The sequence below is a fragment of the Xenopus laevis genome, chromosome 1L (genome assembly GCF_017654675.1).
Source record: "Xenopus laevis strain J_2021 chromosome 1L, Xenopus_laevis_v10.1, whole genome shotgun sequence".
NCBI lineage: Eukaryota > Metazoa > Chordata > Amphibia > Anura > Pipidae > Xenopus > Xenopus laevis.
The window spans coordinates 130109575-130131408 of NC_054371.1; the positions used below are offsets into that span (position 1 = coordinate 130109575).

The 21834-nt window shown below is 36.4% G+C and overlaps 1 protein-coding gene across 5 annotated transcripts in view; it reads left to right on the plus strand.

Moving 5' to 3' along the window:
• The window catches only part of fsd1l.L (fibronectin type III and SPRY domain containing 1-like L homeolog), a 42790-nt gene extending 21359 nt beyond the window's left edge, over nt 1-21431 (plus strand). For 2 of the 5 annotated variants that reach the window (XM_018257533.2, XM_041563734.1), the window contains exons 6-14: nt 1178-1299; nt 3747-3956; nt 5789-5887; nt 8810-8939; nt 9473-9505; nt 12639-12739; nt 12986-13237; nt 14629-14717; nt 17069-21431. In XM_018257533.2, coding sequence (XP_018113022.1) covers nt 1178-1299; nt 3747-3956; nt 5789-5887; nt 8810-8939; nt 9473-9505; nt 12639-12739; nt 12986-13237; nt 14629-14717; nt 17069-17191 — 1159 coding nt within the window. In that variant the 3' untranslated portion in view covers nt 17192-21431. The remainder of the gene's footprint in view (nt 1-1177; nt 1300-3746; nt 3957-5788; nt 5888-8809; nt 8940-9472; nt 9506-12638; nt 12740-12985; nt 13238-14628; nt 14718-17068) is intronic. The other 3 variants (XM_041563736.1, XM_041563740.1, XM_041563739.1) reach the window with 3 other exon arrangements.
• The last annotated feature ends 403 nt before the right edge of the window (nt 21432-21834 follow it).

Consider the following 21834-nt stretch of genomic DNA (forward strand, 5'->3'; position numbering starts at 1 on the left):
AAAAATTATAATCCTTAGCCACAAAACAAAAAAATTGAATCCCATGGTGATGATAATTCTGTATACATGTGCACTGATTTCTGAGGAGACCAGCCATAAATTAAGTGACCTAATGTACATCAGCTAAAGCTATGGGAGAGATGCCAATGTGTATATTCTTTTTAAGTGACCTTTTAATAAAAAATACAAATCTGGAGAGTAGTGCCCTGTGCAATATATAGTACCCCCTATTGTAAAATATAAGGATATTTTAAGTCACGAGGCGTTCCATGACAATATAAAAGCACGAGGCCGAAGGTCATGGAACTCCGAGGTTACTTCTAATATCCTCATATTTTCCAACAAAGGGTACTTTATTTATTATAATACACAAGTTTTAGGGAGTCATGTGACAAATGACATCACTAATCACCGTTTATAACTGAGTACATCACTAGTCACTGTTTATAAGGATATCATTTACAAGAAATTCACGGCTTTTGTGTATTATATAGAGCTCCGAGCTGATTGGCATGTGCAGCTTTACAGTATGTGTTTTGTGCTTGCATTGTTAGTTTCTGATGTCCTGAAGTTCTCTTAAATACCTAAAACACTATTCATGCTACAGACAGTCCAATACTTTTGGGTTGATAAGTCAAGTAAATTTGTAGAGCAATGACACACTAGACACTGTTGTCATCTGGGAAAGCTTCTCCCATGGGTAACAAAGAGCCCAATAATATCTTCCAATCATGGTGATTTTAAATTCAAAAATACAAATACTTTTTTTTTATGGCAGGCTTATGCATCTTTTAAGCATAACTAATTAACCAATTGTGTGAAATAGGAAGTTATATTTCCCCTTTAATAGGACCAATATCCAAGGTTATTTATGCTTGAAAACAAAATAAATATAAAGAATCCGAAACCATTGCAATTTTTAAATATGCAATGAGAAATTACTAAAGCGAAAGATACAGTATCTCTTTTAGAACAGTGGGATCCAAACAAACAGATAAAAAAAACATCAGTGTACTGGCATATCTGGCATCATCATTTTAACAGAAAAATAATGTGACCCTGTATGTGTGATGCCAAAAAACGTCTACTTCAGCTGGACAAATCAAAGTACAACTGTGAGTGTTCCTCTCCAGACTGAAACCTTTTGTTGACTTTTCTCATAACCTTTCCATTGCAGAGTAACAATGGCCCCTGCATTTCGGCTCTCACTGAAACCAAAGGTCAGTGACAATATGACCCATTTAATGGTGGACTTTTCCCAAGAAAGGAAAATAATCCAGTCTCTGAAGTTTTTACCAGGTAAGGTAAACAGTGCTAATATGTGCTAGAATGTTACCTGTCAACACCTTTAATTTATAATAAGGTTGCACTGTATACTTGATTCAGTTTGGCTAAATCCAAAAAAATAAAAATTGTAGCCTTACAGAACAATAGTTTTTTGGCTGCGGGGGTCAGTGACACCCAACAACCAGAAGACACTTTAAATTGCAAACTGGAAAGTGATAAGAGAAAGACAAATACAGGCATGGGACCTGTTATCCAGAATGCTCGGGACCCAGGGTTTTTCCGGATAACAGATGTTTCCGTAATTTGGATCTTCATACTTTAAATCTACTAGGAAATCATGTATACATTAAATAAACCCAATAGGCTGGTTTTGCTTCCAATACAAATTAATTATATCTTAGTTTGGATCAAGTACAAGGTACTGTTTTTTGATACAGAGAAAACGGAAATTGTTTTTAAAAATTTATTGGATAAAACTGCATCTATGGGAGACGGGCTTTCCATAATTCGAAGCTTTCTGGTTAACTGGTTTCCAGATAACGGATCCCATACTTGTAATAAAAAAGCTATAAAAATGAAGACCTGTTTAGTTGGAATGTTGCTGAGAACAGGACATTCTATAACATACTAAATGCTTAATTTAAAGGTAAACTGTCTCATAATATGGGTGTATAAACTGAGGTGCATTATTTATAACCCCCCTGATGTGTACTTTCATGGCCTGTAGACTTCTGTTTAGTGGCATGGGGGGAAGGTAGTAGCTGCTGTCCTGTGGCTAAAATGCTCCTGAAAAGAAACTGAAGGTATAGTAAAGGGAAACTGTCACCCTAAGAAATCATTCGAGTCCTATGTTACTCAATCAAATAGAGCAGTGACATCTAGGAAGTGCAGATTGGAAAGTGATGGTAATCGCCTGCCCCACCTCTTTGCCTAAGGCAGGGATCCCCAATCAGTAGCTCGTGAGCAACATGTTGCTCTCCAACCCCTTGTATGTTGCTCCCAGTGGCCTCAAAGCAGGTGCTTATTTTTTAATTCCAGGCTTGGGGACTAGTTTTGGTTGTATAAAAACCAGGCGTACTGCCAAACAGAGCCTCAATGTAGGTTGACAATCCTCATAGGGGCTACTAAATGCCCAATCACAGCACTTCTTTGGCACCCCAAGAACATTTTTCTTGCTAGTGTTGCTCCCCAACTCCTTTCACTTCTGAATGTTGCTCACGGGTTCAAAAGGTTGAGGATCCCTGGCCTAAGGCATAGAGGAGGGGCAGGCAATATATGATTGACAGTTGAGATTTTTAAACAAGTTTAAAACAGTTTATTACAGGCATGGGTGTTTTAATAAAAAAAAGAATTAGGGCTTCATGTGTAATTCAAAAATAGCTTTAACTTTACAGCTTTTTATGTCCCTTTTAAGGCAAAAACATATAAACTTGGATGAAGGGCAGCTATAGTGTAGCAGAGGGCCAAATTTGAAATTTGTTAATCTTTATACTTTTTATAAACTGTACATTCATATGCAAATTTTGTCTTTTCATGCATTATCTTATATTGCTAGGAATAGTCTAAATAACCCGATCTACTTTACTATTTGTGCTTCTAGCCCATGAATAATTGAACATTTTCCACTTCCCAACAACACTTCAATGAGACAGACTTGGTTAACCTGCAAAATGGCAATGCCCTAGTTTAGTACAATTGGCAGGCTCTCAAATGTCTTAATCTTTATTGTGTTGCCTGGTCCTTTCACTTCTTTTCATTGCTGTGAATCTTAAAACAAATATAGACTTGCATTACTCAAACTGCAGGTAACAATTCTCAAAATGTATTTTTTTATATATATATTTTTTTTATTTTGCGTGTTTTGTCTTTGAAATCTTAACATTAAAAGGAAAGTAACACATAGTGGCAAAGTTATTAAAAATGATCTTGGGAACCCAGAAAAAAAGCCCCAGCAGTATGATCTGGACTGTTGTATAATGATGCCCACCTGACTGTTTATAAATTATCCCTATATTCAGAAACATTTTAAAATGTAAAACAGCTTAATGTGTCAATTTGTCAATATTTTAAAGCACATTTATTTTTAATGAGTGTGAATGCCCAGCTCTTTTGCTGAGCAGTGCTGAGAACAAACACCTGTCTGGATCCTTGCTCCTGGATGCAAATTAAAGGCACTGAGAAAGTATTTGGACCAGTAAACAAGAAAGGTGAACTGTATTTTTTTTTGCAAGCAGTGTATCAATACTGCTTCTCAAAACATACAGATTATCGATCAGACCTATTATTTTAACCAATTTAATAGTAAAATACTTTAGCAACCGGGATATCTTAAATTGGAATATGATACTAACTCTGCATATACTTTCCATGAATTGTCGGTTATATTTGGTGTATATTATATGTGTCATTGCTCAGTGTGATTTCCAATTGTGCAACTATTTAAATTTTTTTCATTGCAGTCCCTAAGGCACCTGAAATCGATCCAGCAGACTGCATTGTGGCAGACAACTGTGTGAGCGTAGCATGGAGAATGCCTGAAGAAGATAGCAAAATTGATCATTACGTGCTTGAATATAGGAAAACAAACTATGAAGGACTACCTAGAGTCAAAGATGAAAGATGCTGGGAGTTAATTGATCACATAAAGGACACTGAATATACTCTTTCTGGTAAGTACTGAGTAAGTACAGGGGAGACACAGTAATATATACGAGTACTTATCATATGACTCTATCCATGTGGCACACCTCATTAATCATTTTTTTTTCAGTGTAACTTGTATAGTATTTCAGGAAGTTCTTGGCAGATAGTGTTTCACTCTCATTAGAAACGTGTGTGCAGCTGAAGACAAATATCTTTTGTAAGGACTGAAACTGTAAATGTTGTAAAAGAGAATACATTATAAAGAATTGAGGCTTTAGTTTCCTTATGCATAGCTTATACAGATTCATGTTACAAGGCTTTGGAAGTAACCCAATGCTTCTGCTGGAGCTATTTATTTGCTTATGTAGCTAATCCCAGCACTCTTAGAACAGCACAATACAGTGCTTTGCTGCAGTGCACAGTCTTTCTGGCACAGAGAGAACAGCAATTCCTAAACATATTCAGCTCTACGCTAACGTTTAAAATCACTCAAACATTGAAACATTGATATTTATAACCTTTGGACTTCTAGCTCTCTGTTTTTGAAAATAAAAATGTCAGATCGAACCATCCGCATCTCTTCTCTTCTCTGGCTCGTAGGCAATATTTCCCCTAATTGCTTCTCGACTGTTCGCAAAAATTCTTTTGTGCGTACATTTTACACTTGTGGGTGTTTTTTTTTTTATAAAAATGTGTGCGCAGGTCAGAATAAATGCAAAATTTTGTGTTGTCACACACAATTATTTGTGCAGGCCACAATTTGTTGTGTGCCCTGGCCCCAAAATTTGTGTGCCTGCATGAGTGCACAGCTTAGAAGGATCAATACCCATAGGCATTGTTTCCCTTAAAGGGATACTGTCATGGGAAAAAAAAAATATCAAAATGAATCGGTTAATAGTGCTGCTCCAGCAGAATGCTACACTGAAATCCATTTCTCAAAAGAGCAAACAGATTTTTTTTATATTCAATTTTGAAATCTGACATGGGGCTAGACATATTGTCAATTTCCCAGCTGCCCCAAGTCATGTGACTTGTGCTCTGATAAACTTCAATCACTCTTTACTGCTGTACTGCAAGTTGGAGTGATATCACCCCCTCCCTTTCCCCCCCCCAGCAGCCAAACAAAAGAACAATGGGAAGGTAACCAGATAGGAGCTCCCTAACACAAGATAACAGCTGCCTAGCAGCTAGTTCTGACCACCTTGCGAGATGCCCAACCTTGCCCCCCCCCTGAACAAGCTTGCACGTTGATGGAGTATCAGTGACAATCTGGGGGACAGGTACCAATGATGAGCAGGCGGTGGGGTGTATGAGGGCCCAGAGTAGGGGCAGACAGAAAAAAGAGGTTCATGTCTGCCCCCCCACTCTGTTGCACCCTAGTCACGTGCTTCTTCTGACTACCCTTGTTCCAGCCCTGTCTGTGCACCTAAGTTCTAAATAAACATCTGAGGGAAGTTTTGAATAATGCACAGCAGAACAGCACCTATTGTACTTTACTTTGTAATCTAGATTATTATATAATGCAAGTGAAGTTCAGAGTTGGATGTGTGTACTTGTGAGTGCAAGACTTGCCTACAATAAAGAAAACATACTATACAAAAACACAGAATGTATTTACACAATTAAGACTGCCGACAATACCATTGTTTCTCTACTTAATGCCTTTTAAGTTGTCCAAATGTTTTCTGATTCACAGTTTTCACAAAGGCATTTAAAGCAGGTTTTTTTGCCTTGGTTTTTTTTATGATCCATGTTGGTAATCAGAGCTTATGGGTTTTCTCTGTAACTAAAATATATTAGGCGCTCCGTGAAATATTGGTACTTTTTTTTAAATTTATTTATTTATTTTTACTTTTAGGTTTAAGGTTTGACTCTAAGTATATGAATTTCCGAGTAAGAGCTTGCAATAAGGCTGTTGCTGGGGAATATTCAGATCCGGTCACGTTGGAAACCAAAGGTATTACTATTTCTGTCTCCTCACCACATACAGTATTACGAAGTAGACCATCTACTAGATGGCATATGTGTATGTTTCATTGATATTTTGATATTATCCATGTTGTCTTTCATCCATCACTAAATTTGTGTTAGCTACCTTGGTGGTCCAGTGATTCGTTGAATCAATTTAAAGTTACTGCATCGTGACAAGTAAAGTTGGTTGCACTGGATGCGTGAATCCATGCAATGTCCAAAAGAATGCAATCCGTGAAGAGGTCAGCCAATGGCTCGGGTGATTTTATACTTATACAGCTTATGCTGTAATTGGGAAGTTCACATTTGGTCTGTTATATATGGACCTACAGTATTCTTAGTAACTGTTTAGTAGTTCTTCGTTGGACTCTATGGGACCCATTTACTAACAATTGAATTTCGTTTTTTTCCACAAATCTCTAAAAGGTATTCAGATTTTTTTAGCACATTATTTTCTGTTCTTACTTTTTTATTTGGATCTATTAATAAATCTCATGACATTCGTAGATTTAGGGTTTAGTTGAGGTTTCAAAAACCTCTAAAACCACTAAAATCTGACCTTTGATATATAGGCCTCCACATGTTACTGGGGGTCAAGGCAGTGGTTTGGAAATAAGAATGGAAGATTAATAGAAGAGGGTCTCAATCAAAAGATATGGTGCTGAAATGTCAAACTGGAGAACAAACTCAATTTAAAACCATAAAAAACATGGAGCCTAATTCAAATTGTATTAAAATAAGTGTAGGTATATTAAGAGTTTATTTTAATGCAAACTTCCTAATTAAATTGGATTTGAATTGCTCCCCCAGTATGCATGAGGCCTATTAAATGGTGTGATAAACTGCATGGCCTCCAGCACAAAAGCATTTACAGTATAGTTTCTTAAAATTTCCAGAATTATATCCTGCAGAGCTGTATTCAGGGTCGGACTGGGGGGCCCGGGGGCCCATCGGGACTGCTATCCAGGGCCCCTCTACTAAGATGCGCTGCTCGGCACGCATGCATGAAGGCGCCACTCGCCACACATGCGCGAACGGCGTCATGAGCGAACGACGCCGCGGCTCAGAATAAAATTAGTTTTTTATAAAAACCAAATATCGGGAGAGGGGTCTGGGCCGGGGGCCCATGAGGGTCAGGCCTGCCGTTTTTTTCCCCGGTGTCCTGACGGGCCAGTCTGACCCTGGCTGTATTACTGACTGATAAACACTCCAGTATGCCATCTGCATAGTTTAAGAACAGAAATGTTCTGGAAGCTTACTTTCATTATCATATTAGTTTGCCAATAAAGGCATCACTTTTACACTGATTTTTTTATGTTTCATATCAAAAGCTTTGCCCTATAATTGAGAATGATACTGTTAAAGTCACCAAATTTGCTCTAGATAGCCAGCAGGAGTCAAATGGCTACATTGGATATTGGGGTTTTTGGGATATTTAATGAAAGAAATTCAATAAGTAACTTTATTTAAAATATTTTAGAGGTGTGTAATCCAATAACAAATACTTGTTTTTGACTCTGTATGTCCCCATTAAACATAAAAAAACAAGTGATTGTTTTGCCTTTAACTTGGATATATATATATATATATATATATATATATATGTCTTATTACAGAGAAAAGTAAAAAATGGTTTGTTTGATTCTATTGAGAATGGCTTTCCCTTAATTCAGAGCTTACTTGATATTGGGTTTCCCATTAATATATCCAGTACCTGTGAATTGAATTTACACAATGCATCTCTATAAGGGAGTTATTTACTAAACCATGATGTTTTCTGGTCGGGGTTTTTTGGCCCAAAACTTTTTTGTGGAAAGAAAACTTGAATTTTTCAAAATTTATCATATCTGAAAGCTACAAAAAGTCAGAATCCAAGAATCCACTATCTCAAACCTGCTGCGGTCATGTAGAAATCAGTGGCAAATATCCCTTTTACAATTTGAAGATATCATTGTCTGCGCTGGGTTTCGTCTGATAATTTAAAAAATTTCAGGGTTTTCGGCGATAACCAGAAAAAACTGAGCAATTCGGGCATCAAATCCGAAGAATGTGTACGATTCAGGTTTTGTTCAATTTTATGAAGGATTTTTCCAAACCCCAATTTTTCGTTATTTTATTAATAAATAAGATAAAATCGTGGATGGGAGTTTGGTCGAGCTTGGTTTAATAAAAATATAAGAAACAATTGAGTAGTAAAAAACCTCCTGTATGTCTGCAAGCATCAAACATTAGTCATTTTAGTTATTTTGTTGTATACTGTAATAGAACCCCCATTTTACATTTTTCAGGTGTGTGTAAAATATATTGTGTGTTATATATTGGTGGGACCAGAAAAAAAAACAATGTAAAATGGGGAAAATCTCAATCGGGAGATGTAAAACTGAGGTTTCAGTGTATTATGTTTGTAATTTCTGTATATGGCAAGCATTCTGCCCAGTTATGTCTGATGACTTGGGGGATTTACTACCCAATCAATCCACATGTGAAGCTGGTTTAGCCTCAGGAAGTCAATCCATACTATTTAATTAGGTTGTGATAGAAAGGGACATAGTGAGAGTACGGAGATGTAACTGCGTTTTCAAGCAGTCACTTCATATCACTTCAGCTGCAGCCAACACTTCCACCAGCCACTGTGCAAGCCCTGAGGTTAAACTGCCTTTTTTCTTGTATCTATCTAGTTGGAACACCAGTCGTTTTTATGTCTCTCTCCTTTAGAATTTTTTTCTTTTGAGCAGATGTTTTTTTTTTTTTTTTTACCCTTCTATTGGGACATTTCCCAAACAGCAGAGAAATAAAGACCACCTTAGATTTGTCATACTATTATAGCATACAACTAACATGGCATTGCAAGTAAACTACATTAGAATTACAACTGTCGTATCTGTGTTGGCCTTTATTTCTGATACAGCGCTGACGTTTAGCTTTGACAACACATCGTCCCATCTTAACTTAAAAGTAGAAGAATCGTTTGTTGAGTGGGACCCAACGGGAGGTAAAAGTCAAGAGAACAAAGTAAAAGGAAAGGAAAACAAAGGCAGGTAAGAAGGTACTAGCCTGATAATTAAAGTGACCTGCCGGGATAAGACGGAATGTTGAAAATATAATTCTCAACAATAAACATACTGATAAAACTTACAGGCCACTTGGGATTTGGGGTATTTTTGTTACAATTAATTCTCCACCTTTTGATAAATATGTGCCTTAGTACGGCAAGTGAAATGGTTCCCAGAATCCTTGCCACTTTGCATCACTATACATCCATGCAACCATACGGCTACTCCATGCATTTCAACCATTGACTGTCTATTTTAAAAAAGCATTATTAGTTATTGCAAATTATGAAGCATTTTTTTTTTCTTTAAAAACCACGTCACCCATTTTATTAGCAAACCTAAAGGATTATTCCGGAATATATAAACGTGTAACAACATTTTTGCCAGGCAAAAGAGACGATAAAAATTGTTCCAATATGCCTGGCATCAGATTAGCAGCAGACTGGAGAGTGCACTCCTTTGCATATATATTGCATTCAGATTTACTGACAGTTTTGCTTATTTCTGTTGTCTGACAGTGGCCATGTCACGTTACTGAAGAACAATACCAGGTGAACATACCATAGTTATAGTTAGTACCAGGAGCTCTCTTCTGCTTTTTCCTGGAAGCTCTAGAACTCTAACCTTAGTGAGAAAATGTTCTTTGTATGCTAATACTACTAATGCAAACCAATCTAACATGCCTTATTCCTATACCAGAATGCACCAGTGTCTTTTCGTTTTGCCTTTCATATGAGTTTACATCTATGCCTCCATTTTAAAAGAAAAAGCAAATTGGTGTGTCGTATTTTTAAACTTCAAAAGAGCAGTGCAGTAGACTTTAATATGAGGGCCCTGGGAAGGAAGCTTACACCCCTGATTCTGGGTGTTCATTGTCCTAAATTTACACAGCTGTGCAGTCGGCATAGAGTGGGGTTACAAAGTAATATTAAATGAGTATCCATTTTAGGGTGCTATAATTTACCTTGCAGTTATAATTTTGTGATTTCTTAAAAAATCCACCTGTGCCTTACTACATCAGGACAGATAGAATAATTGCATTTCATTTTCCTTTTCTTAGCTCCATCACAGTCCCAGTATTTGCCTCTCTGCTTCTCTATCAAAAAGCCTCTTCGCCACTAGTTCTGTTTTCCTTCTGTCTGTATTTCTCACCATGCCCATACACTTTCTTCTCTTTGCTTGACCATGGCCTGCTTCTTTTTCTTCTGTCTCTTCCTGTCACTCCTATTTCACTCCCCCCCCCCCTTCTTTTTAGCATCTTTAATTACATCCATTTGGCTTGTGATGTTTTCATCAATTCTGGGTTTGCCTTGCTACGTTCTATCACATTCTGCCTCCTTTCTGCTTCTTTGTTTTGTTCCTTTTTTGCCTTGCATATATACCCTTACAACCTATGTGTTTCCTACGGTTTTCCTTTCTTCTTTAGGGCGAAGAGACACACAGTTACTAGTAGCAGCTACTTGTCTCGGCTACAAAATAGACAATAGTGATAATTAGCTTTGCTAAGACACCACGGGGAGAATATAGTATGTTTCATTAGAGCAAAGACATAAGCAGCCATGTTTGTGTCCTTTTTGAGGCCCATTAAAGACAAAAAACAACTTCATCTCAAAGTCTGCTACAAAATATTTAACAAAACTCCAGCGCAAATGTTAACACTAAAACGTTGCTTAGCGATAATGTGCAATGTAATATTCACTAGCAGCTGGTTTTACATTGCGTGCAGTGCTAAACATTTGCAAAAACACCATTTTGAATAACCCTTGCAAATTTTAATTACATTACCCTTACCTGTGTTTTAGCAGGCAATTCACAGTATTGTCTATGGCAGGTGATTATGTTTTTTAGCCACAAAAAGTAGCTGCTGCTTTTTGTAGCTACAAAATGCCAAAGAAATACCCTGCCATAGACAATACTGTGAATTGCCTGCTAAAACACACATAGGGGGTTATTTTTTATTTTATTTTTTTTTTACTATAAAATCCAAATTTTTAGTGGAGAAAAAAAATTCAGACTTTGATAAATGGGCCTCACTGTGTCTTACCAAAGCCAATTATTACTTTTGTCTATTTTATAGCCGTAACAAGTAGCTGCTACTAGTAGTGCCGTGTGTCTTCAACCTTATAGTTCTCTTACCAAATGTCCCTCTCATTTCAACCTTAACAAATGTCTCCCTTGGTTTGCTTTTTTCTTACTCTGATGCCATAGCATTGCCGGCACAGATACAGATATGCAGCAAATAGGATTACACAGACGTAATACTTGGATCTTTCAAATAAAACCATTTTATTACTAAATAATTACATACCCCATCATCAACATTTGGTGCGTGTTTTGCAGCAATAGTCCACATGTCTTACAGTGCCTGAAATAATGCTAAATTACTGCAGTAATTCTAATACTGTGGAATGTTCTGGCAGCCTTTGAAACATGCAGGAGCTTAACTCATAAACCTTGCTAATCCCTTAATTTGCTAATTTCATTTCCAAAAACACAGAGATGCTTTCTGTTAAGTGCTGCAGGCTGTTGGATTGTGTTTGCTAGAGGACTTTGTTTTATTGTGCTAACTGGTCATTCATGGAATGCAAAAGAGAACCAATGTAATGAATGATGAAAATTGTGTACAATGACAAACAAAACCACACTTTCAAAAAAGTTTAAAGCGTTTAAAAGAAGAAATGAAGGAAAAAGACAGGGCAGATCTGGGCATATGAAACCGCCAACTTCGGTTTCTCCATAAATATTATATGTCATCCATTAATGACCAGTCTCATTGAATTACAATTAGGAGTAGTCTGGGGACAACTTGCCTGATTTTCTTGAAACTCCCCAGTCTGAGCTCCTCTGATTGAAGTGATGCCATTTTTTGCATAATTTCTTTTAAAAATATGTTTTGTAAAACCAAAAAAAAAATTGTCTTAGCATGGCTGCATCTTTATTTCTTTTTCATGCTTTCATTTGCAATCTTTTTATTTTGGTAAGTATAATTTACTTAAGTTTATGTTCAAGTTCTTAACTGAGGTTGGGTTTGTTTGCTCTTGCCTGACTTTAAGCCTTTTTGCCAACATTTGCATGTTGTTTTTGATGAAAGTTTCTGTTCACCTTGAATAGATCAGTAAATCTAATTTCTAATCAGGGAATGGAGTTGTACTGAAAGCTGTAGGGATATGTAAGGCTAATGTCACACAATTGTTTTTTTTTCTGCCACCTTTATAATGTGATGTGTAATAACAGCAAGCCATATTATAATTAAGCACTTTCTGTTTATAGCCGTAATGACTCCACCAAAGCTTCTACCATAACTACAGGGACACATGACTTAAATAATGTTATTGCAATGTTGTTATGTAATAATGCACGTATAATTTCAGCAACCATCTACAAATGTGCTACATTTTACACTTCATGTGCCAGCAATCCAGGCATATTCATTTGTTTTAATATATTTTCTACCACTAGCGTATTGATATTTTCTATAGTAATGCTTTGTTTCACATGTGACATAGCCCTACATCTACAGTATTCCTGGGGGTGCACCAATCAGCAATTATAATAACTTATACAGGGCCCTATTGCTCCTGTTTGCCATCTTCCTCTTCTTGGATGTTTATTGTAATCAGAGTGAAAAGCTGTCTTTTTGCTTTTAAGTTTTGATTTTTACCACCTATTATCTCTGCCTTACAGAAGTGGAACCCCATCACCAAAAAGAACATCTGTCACTTCACGGCCAGCTACAGTAAGGGGAAGCAGAGACCGATTTACTGGCGAGTCTTACACAGTCTTGGGTAAATTTCCAAAACTGAAAAGTTCTTATTCCAAGGGAAGGCAAACTTCACCCCCTTCCCACCTACATACACTAAGCATTTGTAAATCAAATAGGAAATAGAGGTGCCTTCAGTTACTTCCCAACTCCCCCCCCCCCATGTTCATAATATAAGCATGTATTTATGTCTAACTTTATTTATGTAGCACTACTAGTATACATGGTTTAGGATTGTATCTTATCCATTTTTAAAATCTGTTTTGTATAGGTGACGCTGCAGTTGAAGGTGGCCAGCATTATTGGGAAGTAATAGCCCAGAAGGACTGCAAATCCTACAGTGTGGGTATCACACACAAAACAATAGGCAAGTTTGACCAACTGGGAAAGACGAACACCAGCTGGTGTTTATATGTCAACAACTGGTTACAGACAACATTTGCTGCAAAGCACAACAACAAGGCCAAAGCGTTGGAGATGACTGTCCCCGACAGAATAGGAATATATTGTGATTTTGATGGAGGTAATAACCATACTCTTCTACCCTACACCAACCTTTGTTTGTTAGTAAACACAAAATGAATTGGTATAAACTTATTCAGACTGGTCCCCAGAGCAATTTTGCAGTTTACATTCATTGTCTATTTTAAGTGGTTTCTGAGATATTAGCCAGACAGTTTCACAACTTCTGAACAGGCTTCAGCTCAACAGATCTTTTTAAGGCAGCAACTCTGTCTGTTTATGCACTCTGGATTCATGCCTGCTATTAGCAGTCTATAGATGCAAATATCTCAGAAACCTCTAAAAATAGCAGATTAATTTAAATTTTAAAATTATTTAGAGAAGCACCATGGGTAACATTTCAACATTAACATTTCTTGGTTTAGATTCCCTTTAAAGTATATTTCATACATGTGCTACAATTTTGCCAATCCACACCCCACTCCTTTGTGGCAGTTCCTGTGGCTAAAAGTCAGTGCTATGGATAGTGGGGGAAGAAGAAACCCAACTAGTTGTTTCATCAATGCCTTCCAATGCTCTTGTTGTAATGTGAGACAAAGACTTGTACTAGAGTTCTGCATGGAACCAATTTTTGAAACCCAGACCCAACACAGACCCGCAACCCGCATTTTTACCCGCTACCCGACAAAGCAACTGCCTTATCCGCAACCTGATCCGTGACCCGCTGACGCCCATGAAACTGGAAGTCCTGTTGCTGTATAATGGAAGTGACATCATAAGAAGCGGGTGGGGGCAGGAAAAAAGTTTTTTGTTTTTTTTACACGTAACCTGGGTGTACCCGACCTGCTGCAGGACTCTAACTTTTACCCTTACTTTAATCTGTGGTCTGTGGTGCTTTAAGTGAAGGCATAATCTTCTTTGGCTATCAATTCTCATGGCTTATGACTTTGAAGTATTGTGCTTAGATGTACAGATATTTTATAGTACACTCTTTTAGGGCAATGGCACACATAACGGGAAAATCACTAATTCTGCAGGACACTGGAAATACCTTGACATCCTAATCCATTAGAATCTATGCATGTAAAACACTTTGCATGTGGAGGTCCCAGCTAATCACCAGAAAATGCAGAAGAGGCATTCAGGAATAATGTAATAAAGAGCACAATATTTGCATTTTTACCTGTACAACTGACATGCAGTTTACATGTTGGCAACCCCTTCCTACTTAGTTATCCTGATGTGAATCGTTTCACCAATGCCATTCCCTACAATCATTATGGCATTAAAAAAATATCAATACTGTACTTCTGATGCAGCAGTATTGTTTATTAGAGTGAATAACATCAACTGGAGAAAATGCCTAATATTTTAAATATAGATCTGATGAATGCTTTACACTATATGATATCCACTATTAACCAGTTATAATGTTTGTTTTTATTTTTTCAGGTCAACTTGCATTTTACAATGCAGATACAAAACAGTTGATATATAGCTTTAAAACAAAATTTACACAACCAATTATCCCTGGATTCATGGTAAGTACTCAGTAATATTTTTCTGTATTTAACTGAATTGTTTAGAGGGATTTGACAATACACCGGGAGGCATTTTTAATGGAAAAACGTGGCCAGTGTAAATAACTGATTTCTTTTTGTAAAAAAATGTATATGTATCCTATGGGCATATTAGTGGCAGTGGGAAACACCACCATTTTTTTCCAAGTTCCTATTGCCTAATATAGGTTTACCAAACCACCAATAAATGTTAGCCTCTTATCTGTCACAATATAAAGTATTTATATGCATAATTTTAATATACAGCTATGGGATCCGTTATACGGAAACCCGTTATACAGAAAGTTCCCGAATTATGGAAAGGCCGTCACCCATAGACTCAATTTTAATGAAATAATTACATTTTTTAAAAATGATATCCCTTTTCTCTGTAATAATAAAAGAGTAGCTTGTACTTGATCCCAACCAAGATATAATTAATCCTTATTGGAAGCAAAACCAGCCTATTGGGTTTATTTAAGTTTTAGAAGATTTGCTAGTAGACTTAAGATATGGAGATCCAAATTATGGAAAGATCCCTTATCTAGAAAACCCCAGATCCTGAGCATTTTAGATAACGGGTTCCATATCTGTATTCACATTATTGCATCCAAGCAAAGGAATTTATACGTAATATGCCGGCACCCTCTCCCCAGCAGAGGGGGTTGGTGGCCACAATTTTAAGCCGCTTGACTATTTGTAGCTATATGGTGTCCAACCATGCACAGTAGAAGCTGAACTGTTCCTATCTTTAAAGGTGCATGGTAATGCCTTTTATTAACAGGTATGCACAGGCAGTATTGGGGTGTCTGGCTAGTGTGTTCAGTGAGGAAGGAGAGGCCCTCTGGAGGGGACATATGATGTATAAATGGGTTTTCTTGTCCTTTTAATTCTGTTTATTTGATAGGTAGCGTTGTTGTCACAAGGATGCTTGAGCAAATCAGCATTCCAATAATGACAGTCTATGCTAGAGGGAAAAAATGTTCTTCTTCAATCCTATGGCATTTTAATAACATCAAAGAATGCTGACTGCATTTTATGCAAGAAAAACTATTACTACAGTACCACCAATATCACATTATTTTTAAAGTAAATTCTGTTTATAAAAAAAATAGACATAATAGACATCTAGTGGGTTTTTTTTTTAAAAAGAATTTCACTAAAAATAATCTATTTTTAAATGTGCGATAGTTATATAACTTGTTCAGCTGAATATACTGAATTTCTGTACTTTTTTTCTTTTGCACAACTTTAGAAATACTTTATTTGTATGCAGCATGCATCTATGGGATTTTCTTTATAACCTTATGTAAAATACATGTAGACGTTAGACCATGTAAATGAAGGAACTATAAACATGTTGGTGAACTTAACTGTACAATGAATAAAACACCAATAAAGAGGTATGAGATTATCTGCAGTTGCTTTAAAGTATTCAGTGATGGACCAAACCTGATATACAATAAATTGAGCTACATTTTCATCAAAATGATACATCTCTCTTATATAATGTATGGTGAGAATTTAAAGAAATGATTTAGCCAAAAATGTAATGTATAAAGGCTGGAGTGACTGGATGTCTAGCATAACAGCCAGAACACTACTTCCTGCTTTTCAGCTCTCTTGACTATGAAGATTTTCATTCATCCAGGTCATGGCATATCAAATATAAGTAATTAAAATAACAACTGGACTTGCTGGGTAATTACTGAAGACGTTTCACTAGTCATCCGAGCAGCTTCTTCAGATTAACTGACTGCTATGGGAAGTTCTTGGCATATAAACTCTTCCACTAATCAAATCACAACTTCACATTGTAACTCTTCAGAGAGGTGTTTTCAGCTCACTTGGTTTTCACTGATTGGTTACCAGGCAGTAACCAATCAGTGACTTGAGGGGGAGGGGCACATGGGTCATATCTGTTGCTTTTGAATCTGAGCTGAATGCTGAGGCTCAATTGCAAACTCACTGAACAGTTATGTCCCATGTGGCCCCCCTTTAAGTCGCTGACTAGCACAGAGTTATAGAGCTGAAAAGCAGGAAGTTGGATTCTGGCTATTATGTTAGACATTCTGTCACTCCAGCCTTTATACATTACATTTTTGGCTAACTAACTATATTAGAATTTTTTTTTATTTTGCACAGCATTTATCCTATTTATCCAGTTATTTTTATACTGAACAATTCCTTTAAGTTTCTGTACTAATGATGTGGTGTGCAGAGTAACTTTTGTAGTATCGAGTGTAAAGAATGTCAGTATTTTTATGGAAAAATGTGTCCATTAGTAATGGCGGCACCCTGATATATGTCTTTTCTGATTTGTTTGCATTTAGGTTTGGTGTGGTGGAATAACATTATATACAGGACTGCAGGTTCCAAGTGCAGTGAAAACACTTCAGAAGTCAGAGAATGGGATGAGTGGCTCATCCAGCAGCCTAACAAGTGCTGTACAATAACATAATATGCTTAGTACTGGGAAGTTTGCTCTGAGTGGATTATTAGTTTTTTTTCATTTTATTCTAGTAACATTCTGGTTGCTGTTCACCAAAACTGCAAGCTAACTGACCTTTTAGGTTAAGTGCCCTCTGCTGTTTGGGGACTTGTGGCTTCTTGGTGCCCTGCTCATGTGCTGGTCCGGTCAGCAAAGCGTACCAACTGCAAGCCACCTGAGAAGATACAGAAGCCATTGGAATTAGGAAAGAAACAAAGTAGGATGTCACACCTACTGGTTTCAATTGTAGTCAATGACTTGTAACCTAGTCGCACAGTTCATATGTGTATTTAACAAAAAACTTTTGCCTCATACTGGAAAACTGAGCGTTCAATCTGACAAACAAAGAAGCTTTTCCCTTACCCAAAATGAGCACTCCATCCAAGTACCAAACCGACTAATGGCAGTACCACATGCAAGACTTTGGTGCTTTCTGAAACGTTTTAGTTTTTCAGATTTACCAATTATTGCTAATCCTGTCTGACGGGTACAATAGAGAATTTTGGTTTAGAGGGTTGGTCCTTGTTGGAAAGAATATTGTGCATCCTCTGTGGATCTCCGACACTATAAAAAAGTCCGATTGTTTTTAATGGTAGGCGTGGAAATACAGTATCTTTGGAAATCTAATACAATAGGTAGCTGAGAGATGATTTACTTATACCTATGCAGTCGTAACTTTCAAACACACACTTAAATAGTGATCAGGTTTGCGTTATTTCAAACATTTTCATCTTATAGTCTTGCTATATCCAAGAAATAATTGGATTCTATATTTAAGGACCAGTAATGCCATGAAGTTTTCATTTTTTACATGTAAACTTTATATCTGATCATCCAGCACCTACAAATGAACTATTTGTTGTCCTATTTCATGGGATGTTTTTATTCTCTAGTGATACCAGCTTATCTCTTATATGGTATGTAAACATGTGCCCTAGTTCCGTTTAAATGCCTGTAAATATCATTAACACTTGTGAAAGAAACAACAAGGCTATGCAAATCTGCCCCACAGTTTTACTAGTGCAGCGGAACAGGTCATTATATTTAAATTACACTTAAAAACCCTATACATTTTAATTTGCCATTTTCCCTACTTATTTCACTATCTGCACTAGATTCAGTCATTCCAGCATTTAAATCATTAATCTTCACATGCGATTGGTATAGGCATTATTGGGAAGGCAGGAAATGGAGTTGTAAATGTAGGTCCCCTTTATGTGATCTGATCATTCATCCAGAGGCCAAACTAACTGATAAACCCAATTAGACCACCAATAAACCCAATTAGACCACCATATTGTTTTCTAAGTCAAATATCGACTCAATAGGTGACCCATTAATTGTATTTTAAATATTAAAAACATTAAACAGTAGCTGTGGCTGTAGCAGGCTGACCTGCTGTAGTAAGTGCTGGTTTGGGCATTTCTGCAATGGCATACATACACTTAAAGGATAAGCAACCCTTTAAAATAAGTGAATGTAAAATTGACGAGAGTGCTATTTACATTCATTATTTATTTTGTTTTTATTCCAAGATATTAAGGGATACATGTACTGTTAATATGAATGAAAATTTGTTAAAATATTGAGAATCAAGGCAGTGATAAAATGCATCATGTCAGAATAAAACAGGACTCTCGTGCAGAGCAGTTCTTAAAAAGCTTCCTGTAAGAAGTTGGAACATGTCAGTATAACTTTAAGATAGAAAGGATATGCTCTTAGTTATTCAACTACAATAATTGTCAAGGCAAGTTAATCTTTTGTACTGTGTTGCAGAATTTGATAATGGGTATATATAAGTAAGGGGAGTATGTCTTGCAAGAAACATGTAAGTGCTTGGACCTCTTTTAAGATAAAAACATCTTTAAATATGGATAAATATGACTGATTTCTCCTTTAATTATGTGTAAAGATTACCAATATATATTTTTTGAATGTTTGGAAACAATTTAATACGTTCATCTGTTATTTCCAGATTACTGTCATTGAAGAAGTACAGCAGACACATGCTGAGCTTACACTTATTTTTTTTTTTACACTTTTTTTTTTCTTTAAAGAAATGTTTAAATTCTTGGACCATGGTATCACAATGTAGAGAGAATCCACCCGGAGAGCATGAATCCAAACCTTTAAAAAGGCTGTGCTGAATAACTGCAGATTTTTTTGAATAATTTGTCCTTTAAACAGTGGCATTACTACAATACAACACAACACTAGTTTAAGAATACAAATATCTCCTGCACTGATGGAGTTTTGATGATCAATTAATACAATGCTAACTGCCTAACTGCATGTCGATGCTGTAACTACACTGTCCATATGTTTTGACGCAGACATTTAAAAACTGTAACACCATGTTAAGGGCAAATAAATAAAAGGTGCTTCTCCATCTATGTTTAGTATTTCAGATTGTCTGCAATGTGTGTGCCCTCTTGTGGACAATTATCAGCTTGTTGCACTGCACACAATTGTTTCATATGGCTGCAAGCTCAGTGCTTTTCAAGCATTCAGGCCAGGTAGTATGTATGTATTTGTTGCACTGAATGGAGAAGCCTCTCCACATACATTACATGCATCGACACCTATGTGTTAACAACCAATGAAGACAAAGATTATACTTTATTGGGCTTATTTTACATCTTAGATGTGAATTAAATTCAAATGTTCTTTTCTATTTTAATGCAAGTAAATTGGAAATACACAAATTGACATTTTTATACTTTATCACAAACTACTCCTTTCACCAATGCGCAGATTTATTAAGGGTTGAATAGTAAATTCAAATTTGAATTTTGAAATTTTGTTTTTGGTGTAAAAATTCACACATTTGAATTGTAATCCCCCAATTCGAAGAGATTTATCACACCTCGACTATGGATACAGTTCTAATTCAAATATTTCGCCCCCTAAAACCTGCCGAATTCAATTCCAAGTCAATGGCAGAGGTCCATTGACCCATTTAAATATGTTAATAGCCTTCCTTCAATTCGAGTTGCGTTCGTATCCGAATACGAAATGAATTTTCAGATCGTTGCCATTCGATTTAATTTCAGAAGTTAATATTTTTTTCATAAATAAGTTCCCATTCGAGTTGTGAGTACATTTATTAGAGTAAAAGAAAATTCACATCATTTCGAAATTCAACCGTTGATAAATCTGCCCATTAATATTGGTTTAGTTTCATTATAACAAGATGTTTTGATAAACCACTTTTAAAAGTTACCTACAGCTAAGTGTTGTACGTGCAGCTGATAATTTGTTCAAATTTGTATTCTACTGTTTACAACAATTTTGCTGGAAAAATCTTGAAAGCAAGTTCATTTGTGTTACATCGATGCCTTCATAAGGAACAAAAACAATATGTACATGGTTTCAGGACTTTGCGCATAAATGGTCCATAAAAATGTTAGAACTTGGTACACTAACTCCAAATGAGAAGGATTAAATCAGCATTGTGGTTATTAAGTGTAGGTCCAAGCGATCAGTCATGTTAACGTAAGTTATATCATTTACATTTCGATGGTCCTCCTGCAATTTGTCCTCCTGAAATGGCCAAAGAAAATGATCCCACAAAGAAGAGAGAAACCATCTAGGACAGGGGTGTTTTATGCCTGTAGACTTGTATAGTTGCGCGAATGTTGTTTTCTACTAATGCCGTTTTTAGCCATTAAGCTTAAGAGAACAAAGAGCACAACCATTATTATCTAGGCATAGATCAGCGCCACAACATCACTAACATACCTGTTTACTTGGGGGGTTCTTTGCACCCACGTCTGTATTGTGATGCTTTTCAAAGTGAAACCGGAGCATACTTCTTAGAAAATAATAACCCCACTGAAAGAGGACATTCATATTGCAGCAGGATATCGGAAATGTACATAACATTTCATCTATTCAAGAACATAAACCCTCTTACCAAATCGTAACCTTCAGCTATTAAATGTAACTCAGGAATAAAGAAAAATGTATTCTGTTTTACTTTCTACTTCAAATAACCTTGTATGACCCTCTTTGCTGTACAGGTGTCATCCTCATTTCATCCTTTAATTGTTGCAGTATTTGAGGTGCCTGAGAAATAGATTTGAGCTTTTGTGCTCTAGGTTATACAGGGATCAATTGTCTGTTAACATAGCCTCATTCTTCCTCACGTGTATGATTTTATGTTGGATTCCCCCTGATAACTGTAAAATAAATGCTAACTTGAACATTTTGTGTGTCAAATTGCTTTGTGTTTGTAAGCTCTGCAGTCTAGGTTGTACCTCCAAATCTGTAATAAAAAAACGATATAATTGGAGTTGTACAGTGTTCACCTATGGGTAGTACTCCGGTAAGTGGAGGTTGGGTAGATGTGCCAATAGATTAGCACCTACAGTCATATGAAAAAGTTTGGGAACCCCTCTTAATTCTTTGGAGTTCTGTTTATCATTGGCTAAGCTTTCAAATTAGCAACTTCCTTTTGATATATTACATGCCATATGGAAACAGTAGTATTTCAGCTGTGACATAAAGTTTATTGGATTAACAGAAAATATGCATCATAACAAAATGATAATTTTGGGCACCCCAACGGAGATATTCCATCAATACTTAGTTGAGCCTCCTTTTGCA